At 34.4% G+C, this 25,336-nt stretch overlaps 2 protein-coding genes across 2 annotated transcripts; one reads left to right on the top strand and one right to left on the bottom strand.

The window, feature by feature from the left end:
* Window positions 1–3,301: 3,301 nt before the first annotated feature.
* On the top strand, window positions 3,302–7,146 carry LOC126712281 (uncharacterized). Its single transcript, XM_050411549.1, has 8 exons — window positions 3,302–3,547; window positions 3,818–4,135; window positions 4,242–4,313; window positions 4,750–4,788; window positions 5,469–5,576; window positions 5,933–6,030; window positions 6,186–6,297; window positions 6,708–7,146. The coding sequence occupies exons 1-8, from the start codon at window positions 3,392–3,394 to the stop codon at window positions 6,954–6,956; spliced, it is 1,152 nt and encodes a 383-aa protein (XP_050267506.1). The 5' UTR covers window positions 3,302–3,391; the 3' UTR covers window positions 6,957–7,146.
* A 2,907-nt stretch (window positions 7,147–10,053) lies between these two features.
* On the bottom strand, window positions 10,054–17,276 carry LOC126712285 (proteasome subunit alpha type-1-B-like). Its single transcript, XM_050411552.1, has 2 exons — window positions 16,767–17,276; window positions 10,054–10,813 (listed from the first exon to the last, which is right to left on the bottom strand). The coding sequence occupies exons 1-2, from the start codon at window positions 17,115–17,117 to the stop codon at window positions 10,319–10,321; spliced, it is 846 nt and encodes a 281-aa protein (XP_050267509.1). The 5' UTR covers window positions 17,118–17,276; the 3' UTR covers window positions 10,054–10,318.
* Between the last annotated feature and the right edge of the window lie 8,060 nt (window positions 17,277–25,336).

Below are 25,336 nucleotides of genomic sequence, written 5' to 3'. Positions count from 1 at the left end.
TCCTTGGAAGTATACGGCTATAGTCTAAAATCACCATTCCACTTTAATTTTCGGCATATATATATAGATATTTTTTGCTATAATTATCATGGAGAAAAAAATAGTGAGTTCATACGAAAGTGGTAGACAATTAATTACAGTCTACCACGTAAGATAATTATGACAAAAATTGTGATATTTTATGTGGTACTAGAATTAATCTTTTAACATATGGCATTAGCTTCTAATTATTACTCTTTATTATTATATCAAAACACCAATTATTTTTTGTGTAGATAGGAATTGAACCTCAAATTTCTTATTCGAAAACAAGAGTCTTTACTAGTAGAGTTAATTGGAACCCATAATTCTATTCTATACTTAAACCATCATAGTATGTTAATCAAAACTTGTCACATATTTTTTTTACTTTTCTTATAAATTACTCAAAGTTTAAAAGGTGGGAGAAAAATCACACATGACACACCAATATATATATATATATATATATATATATATATATATAGGTAAAACTCAGAGAAAATTCAATTAGAATTTGAAATTAGAATCTAATTTTACGCTGTAAGTCTAAATTTATGTGAAGACCACATCATAATTATCCACTTAAATTTGTGTCATGTGTCTACTTAAATTTTTTAATATTTGTACCAAGTGAGTTATTGCCAAAATACTAAGAATCTAATATTAATGAACTATAAAATAAATAAATAAATAAAACAAATCACATATACTCAATAAAAATCACCACATAACAAAAATCATTACACGTTCTATCTTATTAAAAATTAGAAAGAAAAATGATCATAAGTAGTATTAAATTTAGGTAAGAATTTTAATATGTGACTAATTACGTTTACTTTTTTTTTTATAAATAATTTGACTAATTATTTTATATTTTTATGATAAAAATTGTGTTTAATTTTAAATATATATGTATATGTCGTGTTACATGCTATTTTAAAAAAAAAATTGACTAATTATTTATATTTTTTAATAATTTTTTTAAAAAAAAATTAAATGCATCCATGTGTTTACATGAGTTACATGCTAATATACCATAATTGATGGAACATAAAATGAAATACAAAAAATGAGATAACTTATTTCTATTCATAGAATACATATTTTCATATACAATCACAATTATCATTGTGGGGAATGGAAAGAGTTTTCACCTGGCCTGAGGCCCAAATACCTACTAGAACCCGTGGAGTTGAATGGGCTAGACCCATCTGCTTAAGGTAAGACTCAATAGCTTAGAAGACCTTGTGGAGTGGAATAAGACCAACCAGTACATCTAGGAGGAAAAGGGAATCCTTATAGACCATTCCCGTGAAGTTGACAATAAACTACATTGAGCAAAATCTCATTCGAGGTAACAAACATGGATAATCCATGGCATGCCCACAATTGGTACATTTAACCCCAGGAAACCCTCCAGACAGATAATAATGGCAACGATCTCTGCCTCTGCATTAATGAGGAGCCCTCCACCTAACCTTTGCTGCATTGAATACATATGGGACAACCTAAACAATAGAAACACCCCCAAAAATCATGTTCCAAAATAAGGAAGGGAGGAAACCCAATAAAGAATATGAAAAATATTCCTGAGAATCCGATTGGAGACAGGACAGCTAGGAGGATAAGGGTAGAGGGGAACTAGCAAATAGAGGGGGATTAGAAAAAAGAGATAGAAAGGAATAAAGAGAAATAAAGAGAGAAATTTCAATCTGTCACAGAGGAATACCACGGGAAAGAGAATTTTCCCTATTGTAATGTGCAATTTTCAATTGAAATATAAGTTGTGTTAGTTAAATCAATTGTTTGAGCTTCCTATTATGGAGTTTTTCCCCTACATATTTTAGATAAATAAATTGTGATTGTCATCTCAACACTACCCCTTAGATAGTTCCTATACACTTAGAATAGTGGTTTTTAACCCCCACAATAATAAATATCTACTAATAATTACTATAATTATATATTAGTAAATATCATAATAAATACTAAATCTATTAATTATTATGACATATATCTATTAAAAATAATTATCATAATAAATACCTATAATTATAATTACCATTATCAATTATCAAATTTCATATTTAAGAATTTTTTTCTAAAAATTAGAGTATGCGCAGATTTATGTAGCCAATTGAGGCACAGGGGTTTTCATAAAAATCAGATGAGGAATAATATTATAATAAGCATCCTATTACGTAATACTGTAAAAAATACACTAACCTTCTAAACTAAAGCCGATGCTGCCGTGCAACACCATCGGACCAAAATCCCTCATAGCCTTACAACGTGCTCTCTTGGGCCAGGGGGATAAAATATAAAAAAGGCGTTATTCACAATCAATTTGTCTTCTTTCTTATCTTCTTTAGTTTATTTTATGTGGGTCATGTTGTCAGAGACTAATTCTTAGTACACCGGGCTGGAGAAGACCGCTCCTCGCTCACATTCATGGAGGGTTTATTTATTAAATTCATGATAGTGTTTTATCAAAAATATGAGAGGAGAAAGTACCATGACTTCATGTTTCGAGCGTATTTAAGAATTTTTCGTTAACAAATGTCCTTAGGGCAATTGTTAATAAATCATATTAAGAAAGTTTTAAAACCAATTTTATGAGAAATATAAAAAACTGTCAATAAAATTAATTGTTTTATTATTTTGTCATAAAATATTTTAAAAAATAGTTCTTAAACAAATGTCTTTAGAGTATATGTTAATATTTCCCATTTTATTTTAAACTAAATCTTATCAAAATAATAATACTACCCCCACAACATATTTTTAGTACTCTGAATTTTATAATCAATGGGGGCCCATATTAGAATTAGTAACAAAATGCTATGGTTATTGGTTAGAGTTTAGTTTACCTCCGGTACTTTTTAAAAATGAATCTTCTTTTGTTTTAATGAGGAATTGCCACATCATCCACTAATAAAATATGGAGATTAAAACTTACTACCACTTTATTGTATAATATATATTTAAAACAAAAAAACATGTTTATATCTAGTTAAAAAAGTACTGGAGATAAGCTAAATTCTACCGTTACATGTAAAGATAGTAATTTATTAATTAATAAAACACCTAAGTTTTAAGAAATATAAAATTACAGTTTGACTAAAATTCTATTATAAAAAGTTTTTTTTTTTTTTTTGGTGATTTATCAATTATTAATATAATTTAATTAAAGAAATTTAAAATTCTACTTTAATTAAAATGAGAGAGAAGCATAAGTTTCGTGCCGCTGCAAGTAACAACAAACAAGTCTCTCTATATAATAGAAGCAATGTGAGAGTGAAAGAGGACGAGGTGGGGCGACAACAACACTAAGAGAACTCCAACACTTTTGGTTTGGTCGGTCTAAAAAATGGGAGCAGAACCCTTCCTCAGCAATAACGAGGCCACCGCTCCTCCTCCTCCTCTCATCCTCGGCCTCCAACCCGCCGCCCTCATTGACCACGTGGCTCGCGTCGATTGGTCTTTGCTCGATCAAGTCCCCGGCGACCGCGGTGGCTCTTTTCCCGTACTTTCTCTCTTTATCTAAATATTTCTTCGCTTTAATTTGCTCAATTTTCAAGTTTTCTGTGCTAATTTGCAGGCTCTGAAATATCAGGATTATTGGGTCCCAGTTGTCACTCTATGTAATTATGTTTTTAATGCTTTGTTTATATGGTTTTAATTTAGTTGATTAATACCATGACAACTTGGGTAAAACTGTGGTTTTTGTGTACAAGGTTTTGATCAATTGTTTGTACTTTAAAGCTTTATATTTATCTAATTATTATGTCTTTAGGTTGCAATTGATGAGCTTGAGCTGATATGGAGTAAGGTGAAAACCCATATTAACGGGTCGCCTAACGAACAATTGGCCATAAAGAGTGATGTGAAAAGCCATTTTCAAATGTCCCCGGATGATCAGTTGGTGATGAAGATGTTGGCTGGGGGCAGTATTGCCAATACTGTTAGGGGACTAAGTGCGGGCTTTGGAGTGTCGTGTGGAATAATTGGGGCATATGGGGATAACGAGCAAGGTCAATTGTTTGTGAGTAACATGAGCTCTAATGGTGTGAACCTCTCGAGGTTGAGGATGAAGAATGGACCCACAGGTCAGGTAAGCTTCGAGTTTCTAATTCCGTGAATTTGAATGTTTATTTTTTTTCGTTGATTTCTTAATGTTAGATGCTGAAACTTTCGTTATGTATATTTGTATGGCGCAGTGTGTTTGCTTGGTTGATGATTTGGGTAACCGTACCATGCGGCCGTGTCTCTCCAATGCTGTGAAAGTTCAGGTGCCGTGCTTTTTTTTCTTTTTCTTTTTTTGGTGCGTGTGTACATGTTACACTATGTTATGTCCCAAAATTTAAGGATGCTTCTTAATGAGATAAGCTACAAGCATTCATGTGAATGCTTCTTTACATCTCTCTGTATGCATATGTCTCAGGGTGTGCAGGGTGTGTCGATATGTCTTTTTCCATTTTAAGATAAAACAGTTTCTCACAAATCTGAAGGACTTCCTAATATTTAAGCTAATAGTTAAGTTGTAAATATGAGGTATTGGAGTTAAAAAGAGAGAGAGAGAGAGATTTGAGAAAAAGGTTTAGGAATTTATCAGTCGGTCCCTCGCCTTTTAGTGAATATATATATATTAAAGTTATATGAAAAATTACAAGAATATCCCTATGCTAATATAAAATAATAACACTTGTGATCTTTATTGTCTTTCAGGCGGATGACTTGACCAGAGACGATTTCAAGGGCTCCAAGGTCCTCTAGAATAAGAACCAGATTCCAATAGCATTTTTCTCTTTCTTTTTGCTTTTTTCCTACATTATTGCTGTTATTCTTCGTATAATAATAGTTCATATACTTCATTCACTCATAGAATAGTTGACTAAATTTATACCCCAGCTATAGTGTATAACAATACAGATACTATTGTTTCTTATCTGAAAATAACTCCTTGTAATATAGATAATGTCATTCCTTCCACAAACTAGCTCTGTTTAGGGGCGGCCCCACCTTAAGGCCAGGGTGGTCCCAGGACCACCCTGACCTGAAATTTTTTTTTTTAATATATAATAATTTAAAAATTTTATTTGTCTACCCTTAAAAAAAAAATTTTGAGAACACCCTCTGTTTTTTTTATGCCAATAAAATTAAATTTTGCTCCATAATTTGTTCTACATTCAGTATATGAATGATTGTTTGGTTGTGTACATTGAAAGAGATGTAACTTGTAGCATTGATAATGAATTTTTCTTTTTATTAGATTGTATAATTTATACTTCTTAAGGAACACCCTAAGAAAAATTCCTAGAGCCACCACTGGCTTTGTTGGTTCTTTTGTCCTGTTCCTTAGATAATATGTTGGTGATATGTTGAGACTTCCTATAAATTTTATTGCTAATGCTTTTTTTCTTTTTCTCTTTTTTTTGGGGGGGCAGTGGTTGTTGTTGAGATTTGGGATATTCAATGTGGAAGTTATTCAAGCAGCTATAAAGATTGCCAAACAGGAAGGTCTGTTTGTGTCAATGGATTTGGCCAGTTTTGAGGTATATTTTATACATCTAATTTCAAATTATTTTAGTTTGGTTTTCAATATCTGAGTTCCAACATCACGAAAGGCAATGTTTTAAGTGGATTATTTTGTGACTGAAAATGATGTATCACCAGTAGGAATAATTGAAACAAATTTTTATAACACTAAATATTCATTGCAAGAATCACTTTGTGCATGGAATTGACTAAGTTCATATCTCAAGTATGATTGATGCATGCAGTGATATACATTCTGAAATTCTTTTCTCCCTTTTCTTCCCCACCCCCCTGCCCTCTCTTATTGTGTTTTTCTATGCCAAAAATTTTCAGGACAATTGTATTATCTTATACAGTCTTTAAATGTGGACAGATGATTCGGAACTTTAAAAAACCTCTTCTAGAGTTACTTGAGTCAGGGGACATAGACCTCTGCTTTGCCAATGAGGATGAAGCAACAGAGCTGCTAAGGTGACTGTAATCTCTTTATAAAGTTAGCATGTTAAGATAGTTTTTGATAAAATAGTCGATCTTCCAGACTCTTCATTTGTTAACTATTTTTTCTTCTCTTAGAATATTTACAATTCTCTAGTAGGTGGTGTAAATTTCTCCTACAATTTTTGTAGGGGTGAACAAAATGCTAATCCTGAAGTTGCGCTTGAATTTCTGGCCAAACACTGCCAATGGGCTGTGGTGACATTAGGCCCTAATGGATGCATTGCTAAGCATGGCAAAGAGGTTAGTAAGATGCTGCATTAGAAATTTGAGGATTTGAGTACTCTATTAAAATGGCATTTTTTCCTTCTGGAGAAGCTTGATAATCTCTGGAAATGTACACTACATAGCTTAATTTTCAAATAACCCCCCATCAAATTGTTCTAAGACTTATGGCTTGATGGATGCCTGTCCTTGAAAATTTCAACATCCCCATATATACAATCACTCGTATGATTTCCTTTTCTTTATTTATTTTTTATTCGTTTGCGCATCCGTACATTGGAGGACACTTTAAGCTTTTAAAAGCTTTGTTAAAGCGTGCCTCATAAAAAATATAAGACTTAGCACCAATACTAATGATAAAAAAGGTGTACTCTAAATACAAAGTTTCATATGGATGATTAATATTATGTATAAAATTTTACTGTCAGATTGTACAAGTTCCAGCCATCGGGGAGTCAAAGGCAATTGATGCCACTGGAGCAGGTGATCTATTTGCAAGTGGGTTTATATATGGATTGGTAAAAGGGTTATCTCTGGAGGAATGCTGCAAAGTTGGCTCATGTAGTGGTGGATCTGTTATCCGCTCTCTCGGAGGTGAAGTGACCCCGGAGAACTTGCAATGGATGTACAAGCAGATGCAGATCAAGGGCCTCCCTGTGCCTGATATCCACAAATGATCTCTCCCCAAATTACATTAGTGGTTGTTCTTTTTTCTAATTGTTATTTAATTTATCCTTTCTAAGTAAGCTGCAGCTTCTTCTTTCTTTTCTTTTCTTTTTTTGGTTGCTTTTTGAGGGTGGCTTGACTAATGCTTACACGATTATTTTCCCACGGAAATACTGATGATTAAAATGTTGAGTCACTAAATTAGTTTACTACCGGAAAAAAAAATCTTTAAATTTAATTTTAACCCCTTTTCTTGAGGCTTTTAAATCTGTGTGGCCTATTATCTCATGTGAATTAATAGCAAGGAGCAATGTATGTGATAATCAGTTGATTAAGTTTATAAAATCCAGCCCAGGCCCCAGATATTAGTGTTTGGATTGTGATACTTTAACAATGATGAACGATTTGTGGGATTTGGGAATCATGTGGCAATGAGTTCTAAACAAGCTTAGATGTGAGTCTGTGCGAGCATTTTTCTAACTGCATTGAGTTCAGCAGCTCATGGAGATGTGATCGCCATTAAATTGCTTCTCTTGCTCCCCAAAAAAGTCAAAAGTCAATTGCATAGCCCAGAGATCTTAGATCCTGATTTCCATTTTTAGGGAATGTAACTCTTATAATTGGTTTAATCCAATCCTCTGGAGTTTAACTCTCCGATGGGTAAACCCTCCAATTGAAAACACAACACACACCCAAGAAGCAAACAAAAGCAAATACGGTGATAGATTGTAAATGAAACAAGCAAATTTGAAAACACAACTAACACCCAAGAACCAAACAAAAGAGAATACGGTGATAGGTTATAAATGAACCAAGCAAATTTGAATTCCGTGATAGGTTGTAAATGAACCAAGCAAATTTGAATTTGACTCGAGAAAATATTTGTTTATATTTATTTAACAAATAAAGTCAAACAAGATGTAAATAAACCAAGTAAATTTGAATTCAACTCAAGAAAATATTTGTTTATGTTTATTTAACAAATATGGTCAAACGCATCTTCAAGTTTAGACTTAACTATTAAATGAGTTAAACTCAAACAGAGTAAAGAAAATATGGTGATAGGTTGCAAATGAATCAAACAAATTTGAATTCAACTCAAGAAAATATTTGTTTATGCTTATTTAACAAATAAAGTCAAACACAACTTCAAGTTTAGACTTGACTATTAAATAAGTTAAGCTTAAATAAAGTAATATTTTTATAAATAATCTCATAAACAAGTGACTCAATTTGAGTTTATATATATTCTTCAGTCAAAAAGAAGTTTATATAATACTAGATGTTTATATGTATGAAAATATGTGCATAAGAGATTCAGTTATTATTGGTGATACACACACACACACACACACACACACACACACACATATATATATATATATATATATATATAATTTTAATTTCTAGTGTAAGGACCAGATTTGAGTTCCTAGTCCAAAAAGTGAATGGACTTAGGCCCAAAAAGCCCAAAACAATAAATTTGTAGAAAGTGGGTTAGAAAACTTGGTTTTAATGAATCAGATAATTACTAAAGTGGATTCAGATGACAAGAAAATGAAGGTGAACAAGTTTGAACTAAAGAAAATCGCCTTCGACACAGTCCAAGGAGATCAATTCTTATATATTTCTCTCAAGTTTAATTACAAATATAATTTTGAATTGCTACAATGTTTTTCTCTTAGTTTCTCGATCTCCTTTTCTAATTCCGTCCTTCTTCTTTTATACTCTCTTCTCCTTTTCATCTTTTCCCTCCATATGCAGGCCAGATGGTTGGTGTTGATACTTATCTCATTAGCACCTTCCTGAAGTCTTTATGTAGTAGCTGAAAAGCTAAAAACTACTGTTCAGGTATCACTTCCACATTAATGCGGCCAGAAGGTTAGCTGTAGACCATTCAATACGATGGCAGCAACTTTCTTTTTAGATATTTTATGACTCCCTTCTGTCCTATGTTTCTGTAATGCTTATTTGTATCAACAGAATTTCCTGGAACGTTCCCCTAAACGGCAGACCACCCCTTCGGACCTCGGCTTTGGTTAGCAAAGGAGACATTCATCCTCAACCCACCCTCCTGGGCCCTTATGACCAAAACTAACCTCTTCACTTAGTAACATGGACTCCCCTGACAATGTTTACTTCTCCTCGGACGACTTCATGTCCTCGGATTGGGTCTCAGGCCTAATATATATAGAGATAATGAACTTTTGGACCCAATACCCCTACATCTAGTATAATTTTTAACTATATAAGATTAGTTAATCCAATTTTTTATAAGTACATAAACAAAAATATTTATATTTTGTTTACTCAAATAATATAATTTTATCTATAGTTTAATTATTTATTATTAACATATTTTTTTGAGAAAGAAAAATAATTTTAATCATGGTCCACTGTTTACTATATATATAAAAAAGTAATGAATTAATCAAGCCAATGACAAACAATATAAAATAAATTACATATAAACATATAGTTTAATTTGGTGATATAAGCTTGAGTTAAGATGATGAGCTTGAGTTTAACTCGTGTTAAAAATAAAAATAAAATGAATAATACTAAACTTCTTGTTCAAGTCTATATGGTGACAAATTGTGGAAGGCAAGGAAAAGGTAAGAGTTTAGGTGATGAGTTTGAGTTTAACTCATGTTAAAAATAAAAATAAAATAAAATAAAATGAATAATTCTAAACTTATTGTTCAAGTCTATATGGTGACAAATTGTGGAAGGAAAAGGAAAAAGTAAGAGTTAAGGTGATGAGCTTGAGTTTACCTCGTGTTAAAAATAAAAATAAAATGAATAATTCTAAACTTCTTGTTCCAGTCTATATGGTGACAAATTGTGGAAGGCAAAGGAAAAAGTAAGAGATAAGACCAACTAAAACGAAAAAAAGAAAAGAAAAAAAAGTGAAACTATTCCATACAGTACACTGCACCTCTGTTTCACATAAATGTAGGTCTCATATGAAGAATGCAGAATCCACAAATGAAACCCACCTTTATACATTCGAGAAGAGGGTGTAGTACACAAAGTATTCTGAATACTTTCAACCCACCGCCTGGAGAGGGGCAGGGTTAAAAATAAACATAGCCAAGCCTCCTGACGTGCTGAATACCTGAATATCATGATACTTAACAGTAGAAACATAACCACAAAGTTCATAATTTATCTCAAGTATAAACGTCAAATGTAAATCTAGGTTCACCAGTGCCAGTCATTTGCACTAATGAGGTAATAGCAAGCATGCCAAAAAGAAAAAAAAAATGAGGAAGAAACTGAGGTCTTCATTGGTGCCGTACTCTTTTCTGCAAACACATGGCAGAAAACATCTGCAGACACCAATACAGAGACCATGGCTAGTCCTTGCATCCTAAATATCCATTGGAGCCACGCCTTCATCAGGTGCGGCACCCTGCTCAGCACCTGCACCCTGTTCTGCCCCACCCTGATCAGCAGCAGCTGGTTCAGAAGCAGGTTCAGGAGCAGGAGGCTCTTCCTCCGTCACAAGCTCAAATGTATCTATCAATTGTTGTACAGTTTCTTGATCCAATATATGGAACGGCTCTCCAACTCCCACCACAGAAACTGTGCATATGGAGCTCTTGAGCTTCTCTCCTTGCAAGGTTTCCCTTGTTGCAATAAGTGCATCCTTGATCAGATCTTCCCGTGAAGAATTCGTGAAGTTCTCAAACCTGCGTTCCAAATATGTCTTTGCAGCTTGTGAACGAGATCCAATGGCAAAGGCCTGGTACTCAAAGTAGTTTCCACTAGGGCAGTTGTAATAAAGATGAGCACCAGATTCATCTAAGCCACCTACCAGAAGACCGACACCATAGGGCCGTTTCCATGAACGTTGTGTGCAAACCTGCCACCCCAAAGCATGTTATAGTTACAAAGAGGAATAGCTTCTCTTGCAGAAGGCATGGAAGCATGAATTTTCTTTTTCATGCCATTACACACAGAGAACATGTAATGCATACAATCACTTCTTTTCTTTTCTTTTCTTTTCTTTTTCTCCCCTTTTTTAAAATTCTAAGTTGGCCTAAAAATGACCAAAGCATGTTATCAAGTTTTTATTTATAATAACAACAATATATAGTTCATTTATGAGGTAAATACATGAGGAGACCCCATAAAGATCGCTTTCCCTTAAAACAAGTAAAACCCATAAGTAGTTTGGGTTTTGCGAGACTAAACAGAACATTAAAATTCACTTGAAAACAAAATATAGCCCTTAGGCCCAGATTCCAAACCCCAAACCAACTGAAATATATGTCAATATCTGAAAGAATTTTAGTAATAATGTTAACCTGATATTTATAACATCAGATTAAAATTTGTTGCCAATAACTTCAACTCAGTTCAAAAAGCTCAGTAACATGCATGTGAAGATAATTTAGATTATGAGGGATCAAATCATTAGGCAAAGAATCACCTTGAACATTACCATCATTGAGAAGCAAAATATGCCAACTATTTCAATTTTCCCCATCAATTTGAAGCCATCCACTCTTAAAATGGTGGAATTAGTCCATATAGAATATGAGCTCTAAAGCGTAATAAATTATAAGTAGTTCTTAAGTTTGAACATTCCACAAATTTTCTTGTATTTGCTGAAAATCTATCATGCTGAATAAAAGCTGATCTTAATATGCAATCAAAAGATATCTTTGTAAACACATGAAGGTGTATGTGTTTTCACATGTGCATGTATGTGAGTCTAGAGATCTCATCAAATACTGATAGTCTGATACCATAAGCATCCACACATATAGTATTTGCAATAGAAGTACCATACTTCCAGCAAAACAAATTAAGACATAAGACAAGACATGGTGTTTAATACCAAGAATTATCAAAATCACCAAAAGAAAATCAAGATCGCATAATATTCTTTAAGCTATATGAACACATCCCCCTACTCTAAGAACAAAGATGCTGTACCCAGGACATGAAATAGAAGCATAAGTAATCAGCTAAGACACTAGAGAGGGGAAAAAAAATACAGAAGCTTCCACAAATGAATAAGAGGAAAGAGATGGGCATTTCCAAAATGGAGCCATAAAAGGAAAGACAGAAATGAAAATTCACATACTACCAATAAAGAGAAACGAAACCTTACAATGCCTGCTTCATGATGTTCACCTAAAGTTATTCTTTAAATCCCATTTATATTGTTACTCAGAACATGCCTGGAACATTATTACTGGCTATTACCTTTTCAGATTATTCTAGTTTGATTAGAATTTAACAATTAAAAGCTGAACAGAACCTAAATCACTCTAAAAGTGTATGATGATCAAATCTTTTTCAGTCCTCAATCATTCACTTACAGGAAAAATTGTTAAGGTATGGTCATTTCAATAGAGCTCTTGCCTTCAATAGCTAACGTGCCCAAATTCTAAAAATTAAAAATTAGGGAAAAAAAAAACCCTTACAAACAACTTTTCACAGGTCAGCTTGTAGTTATTCATTCTTTAACCCCATCAGCATCACATCCTATATGAAGTACAAACTAAATAAATAAATACAATACAAAAGCCTCATAGTTAGTAGCTGTATTTATCTACCTGTTAAAGATCATATATAAATTTGATTCTTCCCAAATGTGAGCAAATAATCCTTGCAAAAACAATGATAGGGGTTTTTTGTCAATTTTTTTTTTGATAAGTAAGAAAGATATATATTAAAAACTACCTCATGAAAACACAAGGCAGAACAGAGAATACAGAGAAGGAAACAAACAAAAAGAGAGAAGAAAAAGAAAAAAAAAATAAGAAAACAAACAGAGACAACAAATAGCAAATTAATTACAGAGAAGAGAACTAAGGAACATAGGGATAGAATCACTAGAGGTGAGTCCCCAAGCCCTAGACCAATCAAAAAGAGAGCCACTAAAGTAAGCGAGCAACTGGTCATCAGACTTGTCCCTATCCTCAAAAGTACGCCAATTACGCTCCCTCCAAATACACCACATTAGGCACAACGGAGCTAGATTCCAAACGCTAGAAGAGTGCTTTCCAAACCAATTCCACCAACCGAAAAGCATATCTGCAACCGATCTTGGCAAAACCCAAGAAATACCAAAGGATCTAAAAACCATGCTCCACAACAGATAAGCTTTGTCACAATGGAGAAGCAAATGATTCACCGACTCCCCATTACAACGGCACAAAATGCACCAATCAACAAAATCGAATCCTCTACACCGCAAAATATCCCCTGTAAGAATCTTCTCCCAAGCCGTAATCCAAACAAAGAAGGAGGCGTGAGTAGGAGCCTTAGCCTTCCAAATACCTTTCCAAGGAAAGGTAATAGGCAGGGAGCTTCGGAGATTATTGTAGAACGAGCGGATGTCAAAAACCCCTTTCTTCGACAATTTCCAAACCATGCAGTCTCCTTGCTCAGATTGAGGTATGTTAGAACCCAGGGTTTGAAGGAAATCATCCACCACACCCGTCTCCCAATCATTTGGATTTCTAAGTAAAAGAACCTTCCAACTTCTCCGAGCCTCGGTCCCCAAACGTTCAAGAGACGAGGCCACCGAAGCCTCTCTATTAGAAGCAATCCCGTACACTACCGGGAAAGATAGATGGAGTGGTGAGTCCCCACACCACTGGTCCGTCCAAAGCTTCACTCTATCCCCCACCCCTACCTCAAACCGGATGTGTTTGCTAAACACCTCCCAACCTTTTCGGATACTTCTCCATAAACCACACCCATGAACACCCCTGCCCAGTTTGGAAGACCAACCCCCCCCACTCTTCCCCAAACTTCAGAGCCACCACCCTCCTCCAAAGACGAGTCTCCTCAACCCCAAACCGCCATAGCCATTTTCCTAGTAAAGCTTTGTTAAACGTAGTTAACTTCCTTATTCCCAAACCACCATTAGCCTTAGGAGCACACACCTTATCCCACCCCACCAAATGAAGCTTGGAATCCCCCCACAAGAAGTCCCTCTGAATCTTCTCAATCTTATTAGCCACATGCGAAGGGATGGTAAAAAGGGATACTTCTCAATCTTATTTGTCAATCACGACAAGAAGAAAATACTTCATCCAAAAAGAACTCCCCTTTATTAGTTAAAAACATATAACATGATTAATTCGGATTTGGAACCTCTCCATTTCACTGTAAAATGGAGAAGGTCAATTTTATGGCTAAAATCAACTTAAAATGAATCCCTCGCTTGGAATGTGCCACCTCATTTAAAACTAAACAAGCAGATGTTTTACCCCACTCTGGTCTATGGTGATTTGGGCTTCCAACTTAATTTCAGATTATCCATTAAGACCAAAGCTGATAAAAAAGGCCACGGAGGTTGTTCACACTTCACACAAGATTGAATCTCGTGGTGTATGAGTACAAAAGATGAAACACTTGCATGGTGGAAGAATAGGTTTGAATTTGAGCACAAAGTGATTATTCATTTGCAGGAGGTGAAATCCCTAAGGAGTCCAATTTGGGCGTTTTTCAGGTGGATGAACTGGGACAAGATTAAGAACCAATTTGGGGTTTTGTTCGTTGATCGCCTGGCAGCAGCTGTGGTCAGCTCAATGGTGGTCTTAAACCATCCCTTCTTCTTCTTATTTACTTCAAATGAAAATTGTTCAGCCAATCTGGGTCTTTGTCTTCCTGTAGCACCATCCCTTCTTCTGCTGCTACTCCTCTCTCTCTCTCTCTCTCTCTCTCTCTCTAGTCAACAATATTTAGTTTTAACACTGTTAGTTTTAGCCTTTTAGGCAAGATGGCATATACTACACATTTTAAATGATGTGGCATGTTCTGATCCATGGAATCATTTTAAATAGACCCTAGCCATGACGGACCCTCTCCATTGCAATTTAAGACTTCTTTTGGAGAGGGTCCAAATCTGATTAATTCATCATAAAGAAGCAGAAATAATTCAAAATTTGAGAAAGGCGTAGATGTAGAGAATTTGGAATCCCCAAAAAGAAGTCTTAAATCCCACTATCATATTCTTTGACCATCGGGATTCACAAATCATTATAATGACATCCTTAAATTTCAAGCCTATTCTCTTATGTATCTCTTGTTGTTTTAGACTTGGTAATTTTAAAAAACACACAGCATTACGAAATCAAGAATAAAATTAACAGTTAAAATCAGAACTGAGGAAATTTTAACCTGGTTTGGTCAATCTGAATAACTGAGAGCCCAAAATCCACTAAGACCCAATGTAGTTTCAAAGAGATTAAATTCTTTAAAAATGTGTCGTAAAACCAAGTTTTACACCCTCCAATCCCAACATGCCACGTCATCATATTATATATTAAAGAATAGGCACAACCACACCCAATCATTTGTAATACCTATCTAAAAATCCAACCCAACTGGGAGTTTGTTGAGATGTTATTAGGTGCGGTAGGATGTATTAAGATTTAAATAAAAGCTAATGTGAAAATCTCTTATGGAATGGGGACTGTAACAAGGAGGTACTCGTGAAATTTACTCATATTTCAAAAATATAATAAAATAATTACTTATAAAAATTCAGTCAATTCATTTCCATAAAATGGGTTGGCCCCTTGTAGAATATGTTCACCAGCTTATGAATATGTCAAAATTAAGTATATGTATGTGAGAAATGAAAATATTACACCAAATCCAGCCAGCCTAGGCATTTTCAATACATTTGAGTCTGACCCTTAGAACTAACAAAGAAAAATAAGTCCAGCCTGTTTAGCACTTTTAAGCATTCAAAATTATTAAATTCTAGGATACCATACATTTTTTATGAGTACAGTCAACAAGTCTTAGATTAAAACCAGTTTCGGATACTGGTTGAAAGTGGCTAAATCAATAATATCAAATATATGACTCACCTACATCTTTAATTCAAATAGAATGTGAGTTACTCATAAGGTAAGACAAACTTAAACCCATGCTTGAAGGTAGGATTTTAAATGCCAAGCAGCAGATGATATTTAACCGCTCAAGATTTTCACAAACCAATGTATTTCAATGTCACTACAGCAATCAAGAGGGAAAAAAAAAAGCATCCCTATAAATGGGGTCTTAACTATTTAGCATAACACGCTTGGCATCAAAAACATACCCACGTCCCCAGAAAAGGACTGATTTCATTAGGAGGCACAAAAAGAGAGTTATACAATCAAATGAATAAAGTATTGGCTTCACCAAACCTCAAGTGCAGTTTAATACAAACACAGCTAACCAGCAAAAAGATAGATTAAATTCCTCTTGGGGTTAAGAAATACCAATCAAGACATGTCTATGTATCACTACATTTAAAATGAATGTTGCAAAACTAATTTGTAACATGAAGTATAAAAAGAACCAAAAATTAACATCACAGGGACACTAACAAAAATTGTTATATAGGAAAATTACTCAAAATCGCACAATGCAGTTGATGTAAGCTTTTTACTAAGCAGTCACAACATTGAGCCTTGTTGAATTCCAAGGGATATCAAAAGGGCTTCCCACAATGATGATTACCAGCCATTTTCCACACACAGAAAACTAAGTTTAACCATAAATTTTCAATATGAAAATATAAAGAAATTAACAAAAACTCAATCTAAATCCCCAATATCACTCAAATTCAAGATCTTAAGCATTCCCTCAGTAACCAAATTCACTCCTAACTCCAAATCCAAAACCCTAAAGCTTCCATAATCCAATCGCTCATAAACAACAACTCAAAATCGCTAAAACCCTAGCTTCCACGATCTTACACGAGCAACATTCAAAAAATTACCACAGTGAAAACACACAAAGAAAGCGAAAAAAAAAAAAGGCAGCATTAGGGTTAGGGTTAGAGAAATGAGGACCTGAGCCTTATCGGCGAGCTGAACGACGAGTCGGCCAACGGGGAGAGGAGACTCGTAAGTGAAGGAGTGATTAATGGCCTCAGATCGCATGTACCGGGAGAGAACACGGCCGTCGGCAGTGAGTCCGGCAATGGCGACGCCGATGTGGTCGTCGACCTTGAAGATCTTCTTCTGGTGAGAGGAGAGCTCGGAATTGGTCTTGTTGACACAGGCCAAGACCACGTGAGTCTTCGATCGCAGCCCTATCGCCGCCGAGCCCTGCTTCACTGCCTCCATCGAATACTCCACCTGGAATAGCCTCCCAGTCGGACTCCATGTCGTCACGTCCGTGTCGTATTGATTCCTAAACATCTTCTTCTTCTTGCTTCTACGACGTCGTTTTTTTTGCTTTTTCACAGCGAAACCTTTCTCTTTCTCTGTGTCTTTATAGAGGTTTTTCTTTTTCTTTTCTTCTTCTTCAAGTAGGCTCAAAAGAGAGGAAGCTCTAGCAGTGAATAGTTTAAAACAGCTGGGACTATTTTTTAGTTTGATAGTATTACTGTCTTCTAAATGTTATAATGGACCGGGCCGAATTTTTTATCCGAGGTCAAGTCCAGGAGGCCCAAATTTGAAACTCGGTTGTGGGCCCAAGTTTGTTTTCTTTGCTGAAATTTGGGCTCACACGAGTCCAAATTCTTGAAAACTGGATTGTTGCCAGTCCATTGTATCTTTAACTCTTTTCCCATGTGAATTTCTATCATTTGTTTTATTTGGGTTTTGGAAAAAATTTATCTTTGTGCATTGCTGTTAAAGAGAAAAGAGATGGGTTTATGTAATAGCTAAGGGTGTAAACTGAAAGGGGTTGATAATGCCATAATTGTTCAAGAGCTGGTTCACACCATCAGCAAGAAGAAAGGGAAAGTGGGATTTATGGCTATCAAGATTGACTTAGAAAAGGCCTACGATAAGTTGGAATGGAGTTTTATAAGAAGGATGCTGATCATAATTAATCTTCCTGCCAGCCTTATTGAGCTTATTATGAGCTGTGTGTCTTCGGTTACTACCTCAATTCTCTTCAATGGCAGCTCTCTTGATCCGATTCTTCCTTCCCGGAGAATAAGACAAGGGGACCCCTTATCCCCGTACATCTTCATTTTGTGTGTGGACTATCTTAGTCAACTGATTGAAGAGAAGTGTAATCAAAAGCTGTGGAATCCGGTGAAGGCATCCAGAAATGGCCCGGCTTTTTCGCACCTTATGTTTGCCGATGATCTTGTTCTATTCGCAAAAGCGGATCTCTCAAATTGTTCTACAATAAGAGATGTCCTGGATGATTTATGTGTTGTGTCAGGTCAAACCATTAGTGATTCCAAGTCTAAAGTTTACTTCTCGCCAAATATGGATCAAGACACTAGGGAATCCTTGAGCGATATCCTAGGCTTTACGTCTACCCCTAATTTGGGGAAATACCTTGGAATTCCCATCAAGCATCCTAATTTATCTTCTCAAGATTTCAATTTTGTCTTGGATAGGGTGAAGCAGAAATTAGCGAGTTGGAAGGCTAATCTTCTGTCGTTGGCTGGGAGAGCTGTGTTGGTTCAAACTTCTACCTCAACTATCCCAGCTTATACCATGCAGTGTTCATTTCTTCCAAATCGGATCTTGCAAGGAGTGGATCGTGTGAACAGAAATTTTCTTTGGGGGTCGACTGATTCAGTGAAGAAGATGCATTGGGTGGGTTGGCACAAAGTTACTAAACCAAGATCTGAAGGTGGGCTGGGTTAGCAGACTGCTAAGGGCAGGAATATTGCCTTACTTTCTAAACTTAATTGACGGTTTCACACGGAGAGTAATTCCCCCTGGACTCGGGTACTTAAAAAAAAAAAAGGGTGTAAATATATTCCATGTAGCGTTAACCGTAAGTCTTATATAGGGCATGTTTAGACACTAAATAAAGATCATGTTAAGAATAATAATTTATTTTACTAAAAATAAAAGATGTTGTAATGGAATAAAGATTTTTATTTATTAGTTTGGTTGCTACATATGGAAAGTTTGCATTTTTTTTTTTAAATATATTGACTTTAAAAGTTGTTACATAAAATTGAAATTTAAGATATAGGGTTTTTTTTTAGGGTTTAAAAGTATATATGGTCTTTAATTTTAAGTGATAACAGATATAGAATACAATCATATTTATTTTCTAATAGGAATTTTGTTAATTAAGAACAGTCTCCCCATAATTCTAAAAATAATCAAGAAAAAATATTTCTCTAACTACTCATTAAACTTTTTTGACTAATAACTACTCATTAAACTTGAGTGACGGATTTGCGAAATGTTGGTCTTGGTAACATGTTTAAATAATTAATTCCTTGAAATCTTTAGCATATTTCGAATGAGTTTTGTGGTAAGAAATTTGTCAATTTTTATGAAAAGCTTGGCTACAGCACTACAGCTATGTACTTCTTGTTGAGGCGACCTACGTCGCCTTAATAAACAATAACTTTCTTTATTAATTTATGTGTAATTGTAATTTTGAGATGAATTTTCTTTCCATATAACTACTCAAGATATATGCATAAAAAAAATAGAAAATAGGAATTCATGGGAGAATAAGAGGGGCGAACATTTTTTTTTTTTTTTTGGAGAAAGAAGAGGGGAACATTTAAGTGAAATGGATTAACTATATTAAGATATTTTAAATATCAAGATCTTGTGCATGTTTGTCCATTCAAAATTATTTTTTCCCTATATTTTACTTAATTAACTTTCTTGATCTACACAATGCATATGCCAAAGGCGGTTTGCACATTATCCAAGTTTTAACCTTGTATTTAATCAAGTTATATATATATATATATATATATATATATTGGTTATATTGTAACCTCTTGTAAGGAAAAAATAGCTTTTTATATACTTCTTGTCCATTTGGTATTAGTTTATTAGCCAGCTTTTTTACTTTTAATTAACTTATTTATACAATTTTTTAAAATCTTATTTTTTTCACTTCTTATTTTTGTACAAGTAAACTTTAATTAGTACATTTTCAGCAAAAAAAAATTAAAAATAAAATATAACAAAAAGCTAAATAAGTTGCTCTCAACCGACATTAATTAGTGAATACTTAATTCTAATGTGTGCTCTCTCTCTCTTTCTCGGAGACACATCACACATGCAAAAGGGTAAACATAAAAGATAAATCCATCTGCCTATAAGGCTGAATTGTCCAAGTTGGTAGTCACTAATTAAGTTAAAGCAATAGCCTAGTGATAAAGCAAAGACAAAAAAGCGGAAACACCAATAGACTTCTACTTTATACTTTAGATCTTAAATTCTTCACGTTATCATTGATCTACATGTCCATAAAATTTTCCTAAAAGGTATTGACCTCAACTTTAATTTGTTATACAGTGATTAACAGTCATCAAGTTACAAAGATTGCCATTCTTTCCTAGAAGCTAATGATTCAAGTTCTGGGTCCTACGCGTGGAAGAGTCTTTTACAAGGCCGTGGTGTCATCCTAGATGGGGCGTGCTGGAGGGTGGGGGATGGAAAATCAATAAAAATTTGGCAACACCATTGGCTGCCCCGAAAACACTCAACTAAGGTTCTCTCCCCAATGGTGGAAACAATGAATGAAGCCACAGTAGATTGCTTAATTGACAAAAACACTAGAACGTGGAATGCGACAATGGTGGATGGTATTTTTGCTCCACAAGAAGCGGAGGTAATAAAAAATATTCCGTTGGCCAAAAAAGAAACAAAGGACAAGCTATATTGGCCAGGGGAGCAAGATGGGAGATATAGTTGCAAAACAGGCTATCGGTTCTTGAAGGAAGATGAAGTGGGTTTTCAAGTAGCAGAGCGTCAAGACCATGAGAAAGAGTTGTGAAAGAAAATTTGGGCTCTTGAATGTCCTAATAAGGTTAGAAATCTAATTTGGAGGGCTTGCCGGAATTCACTCCCTTCAAAGTGCAATCTCATGCGTCGAACAATTATTACCGACCAAAAGTGTGATCAGTGTAAGGAAGAAAACGAAGACATCATACATGCGATGTGGGGCTGTAAGGGGCTGGACGAAGTGTGGGGAGCAGAGAATATTTGGAGCTTTAGGAACCAAAGAAGATTTTCTAGCTTCGGTGAACTATTGAGCTGGGTTTTTGAGCTCCATAAGAATCCGGTTCTGTTTGCCTTCACTGTGTGGGCCGTTTGGCAGCAAAGGAACCAGATACGAACCCAGAATTCTCACCGTCCTTTAAATCTTCTCTCCCAATGGGCTCATGACTGCTATTTGGAATACAAAGCTCTAAAAATAGCTCCGACTCCCTGCAGGACAGTGAGGAGAACACGTTGGAAACCACCTGATCCGGGTACATTCAAAGTTAATTTCGATGGAGCCACGTTCGCTGATGAAAACTGCTTCGGCCTGGGTGTTGTAGTCCGTGATGAGGCAGGTTTGGTGATCGCAGCCATGGCTACCCGTGTTCCCCAACTTCTCCAGGCGATTGAAATTGAAGCTTTGGCTACCAACAAAGCTCTAGAGTTTGCACAAGAATTGGACTTAACAAATGTTGTCCTGGAAGGTGACTCCCTACTGGTGATGGCAGCTTTGAATTCCAAGAATCCTGTTTTGGCTCCTTATGGGTTAATGATTCAGGACTCTCCGTCTCTTTCTTCAGCTTTTTCAAAATTGTCTTACTCTCACACTAAGAGAGAGGGCAACACAGTTGCACACAATTTGGCACAATTAGCAGTTAATTTATCAAATTGTGTAATTTGGATGGAAGATGTTCCTCCGATTGTATTGTCTTGTTACCAAGCTAATTTAGCTGGTATTTCCTAATTAAATGCATTGCAATGTTGATTCTCAAAAAAAAAAAAAAAAGGGTTACAAAGATTGCCATCAGATACTATAATTACAAGGTGTTAACACTGTAACTTAAAGAAATGGAAAAGGAATCTAAAAACCCTTTATAACATTTTATGCTCCTCACGAGCCATGGCTTTTAAATGAAATCCAATTTTATTGTTGTTTATTTTAATGATCAACGGTAGGTAAGTTGTAAGCAATAGAACTGCTAACAAGTTGTTATACTTGTAAGTGAGAATCTCTCAACTCATATCTCGACATAATGTTTCTCTTATTTGTTGTTTCCCTCATTTTAGTGATAATATTTGGTGGTTCAAGTTTTGGACTCCAAACATGTTTAGAGTCCAACTCTATCCATATTTGAACAAATTTGCTCGAATAAGTAACCATGGAGTACAAGGTAGGGCTACAAGTGCCTATTTCTTTTCTTTTTTTTGATGTGAAGGGGTCTATTATTTGAGCACTTCCTTGTATTTTATTATTCTGCTTTCATTATATTTGAACACTTCAATGTCGTTGAGTCTTTGAATGGAAAACAAAACAAACTTTATAATCATGCTTTGTTCTCTAGAAACTTAACATGTCATGTGGCTATATATCCTAATTATTCAGCTTATCTCAGTGTTGCCTAAGGTATGAGACCCACACGTATCTGTCGTCCAAAAAGAATAAGAAGAAGAATGGTTTTGACTAGTTGGTTGTACACATCGCTTCAACAGACATTCTACTCTAGCAAAGAACTCATGCTCTATTATAAGACATTTAATTTACACGTACTTGGCTTGTACAAAATGGATTAATTTATTTATTTGTCCCAACTCATCCTAATACAACACAACTGTATGTATCTGGGAAAAAAGTTAGCACATTATTTGCAGCAATAACTTGTGACAGAATCTGATGGTGCCGAAGTAAATTGAAATATATATATATATATATAGAGAGAGAGAGAGAGAGAGAATAAAATTGAAATATATTTGAAGATTATCAATTCCACAATATTAATCATTCTATATGCTAACGTTGAGCGAATCAATAAAGTTTCACCCTTCTGTGGATTGGGTGGAACTTAAGTTTTTTTTGTAAGGGATGAAGCCTAATTTGGATGCCACAGTTCCTTCATAAGTTATTTATAGAGGCTGTAATTTGCGAAATTGACAAATGTGTTTCGGTCTTGTGGCCTACATTCATGGGAAAAATAGTCCAAAAGGCTAATGGCATATTGATTGCTTTAATCTCAATAATTTTTCTAGCAATTAATCCCTTGATTTATTATTCAATAATCTCATATTTTCTCTTTAAATAATGTCTTCATTTGGTCTTTAATGACGTAGAAGGTGAATTATACTTTCCAACGCCTCTTATTCTTTTCATGAACCTATGACCAATTACCATCTATCTTGCCTAAGCTTAGGAATTAGAGCCAAAGGACCGAGATTTTCATTAATATAATTATATTTATTCAGCAATTAAAAAAAAAAAAACCTAAAATGATGATGAAAGAATCAAGAGAAATAGTATATAATTGAGGTTGGGGATAACTTTAAGATAATATATCTACTAAGATTGCGTTTGTTTCGGGTGAAAATAGAATTGAGAAAATATTTTACATCCTTGTGTGTATTTGGGTGCACATGTAAAATAAAGTTAAACTAAAAAAAAAAATTTTGACTGTAAAATATGCCCCTTGACCCGTAAAATAGATTACACATCTATCTTACCTTTAAACAATTTCTAGACTCACACAAGCTCATGCCAAGCCCATGCCGAGAAGGAAGAAGAGGGTATTGCCAATGAAGCCCAAAACCAACCCCTGACCCACGGTCCCCCCATCGTGCTTGAAGCTCGTCGTCATTCGAAGCTCTAGATCGTCGTTGCCTAAAGCTCGTCGTCGTCGCCACCCTATAGCTCGTCTCCTCCACCTCTCGATCTTGTCGCTACCGCCTCTAGATCGACCCCCCTTGATCGGATCTCTATTCCTTTCTTGATCTACCTTTTTCTTTCCCTTAGTCTCTCACTCTTTCTTCCTCCCTCTCAATTTCACTGAGTTTGAGAGTTTAACAATTGGTTTTATTTTGATTTTTGTTTCTTTAAGTTTATATATTGAAATTTTCTATTATAAAATCTGTTTGAAAGATGAGAAAATGGCTGAGAAAAATGTAGAAAAATAGCATTTTCAGAATGTTACAAACACCTGAAAATATTTTCCAATACAATTTTCAGGATGCAACCAAACACTTGATAATATTTTCTTTTCCTGTGAAAATATTTTACACTTAGAAAATAATTTACATATTGCCAAACACAACCTAAAATAAAAATACTCTAACTAAAAAGCTGTGTCCAATGTATAAAATACCCTCTTCTACTAATACTACTAATACAACCATGTAAAAGAGATAGTTGGTAGGTAACCTTAACAACAAAGTCAAGAAGTTGTCATTGATTGATGCCTTGGTTGATTCTAGTTAGCTCAACTAGTAAAGTCTCTAATGTTTAAATAAGAGATTTGAGGTTCAATCCCGCCTACATCGAAAACCAATTAGTATTTTGGTTTGATGATAAAGAGCTGTTATTAAGAGCTGTTATTAAGAGCGGACGTCATAGATTGAAATTCTCTAAAAAAAAAAAAAAAAAAAAAAAGTTAAGAAGTTGTCCTTGATGAGGCTGAATAAAAATGTGGTGATTAAGTATTTATTTTCTTTATATATATAACTACCACAATGTATACAAAATTTTTTTTTTAAGTAATATAAACAAAATTAAAAAATATATTTTAAACTTGACAAACTATGCCAATATTGACAACAAAATGTGATATCTTAAACATTATTTTAATCAACAATCATCTAAGCATTACACGACTACAAAAATAGACAATAATAAAAAGTAATTGGTATATATGTTAATTATAATTTTATGAATGTGCCATTAAGGGTGTGTTTAAATACCGTTTATTTTGCTGAAATTGAAAAATTATTGTTAACAGTATTGTAAATAAAGGTAAAAGTTAGTTAAAATATATGATGAGACCCATAAATAGTGTCAAAAAGTGAGTGTGACCCATAAATAGTAGAAAAAATAAGTTGAATAGTGAAATAATTTTAATTTTTCATTTCAATCCAAACACACTCTAATTAAAGTAATTGGTATATACAAATTATTGGTAATGAGATTGTAACTCTATTTAAATGAATACAAGTAACCTTAGACTTTAAAAACAATAATTTTATTAATTTATAGATATGTAAACTTTGATTGGGATTTAGGATGTCGTAAGTTCAACAACTCTTACATATGTATAAGCATAAATACTTTAAAGTATTTTAAATTAAGCATCTTTAATTTTTTTTTTTTTTTTTTAAGACTTGAATCCATGGAACATTGTTTGGAGAGAAGACAATTGTTGTTACAGTAAAAGGTCCTATCAATAATTAGTCCTACTCCTTCGTGATACGGAGATAGGGATTAACTTACGACTTCAATAATTAGTTGCTAAGAGAGGGATAACGTGGCCAACAAGACTGCCAACTTAGATTCTTAGGTGCATCCCTACTTTTTTTTTTTTTAGTTTCATTTATCTTTATGGAAAAGGAGGTGAAAAAAAAGACATTAACAGTAGAAATCATGCTTGGTTTTTTTGGTTTATATTTTACACATTTTTTATGAATAAAATATAAGTAGAAGACGTCGTAACAACGGATCTGGATAAGTT

This window comes from Quercus robur, chromosome 2 (assembly GCF_932294415.1).
Source record: "Quercus robur chromosome 2, dhQueRobu3.1, whole genome shotgun sequence".
NCBI lineage: Eukaryota > Viridiplantae > Streptophyta > Magnoliopsida > Fagales > Fagaceae > Quercus > Quercus robur.
The sequence above is the reverse complement of the archived record's forward strand: the minus strand, read 5'-3'. Positions and strand labels throughout refer to the sequence as shown.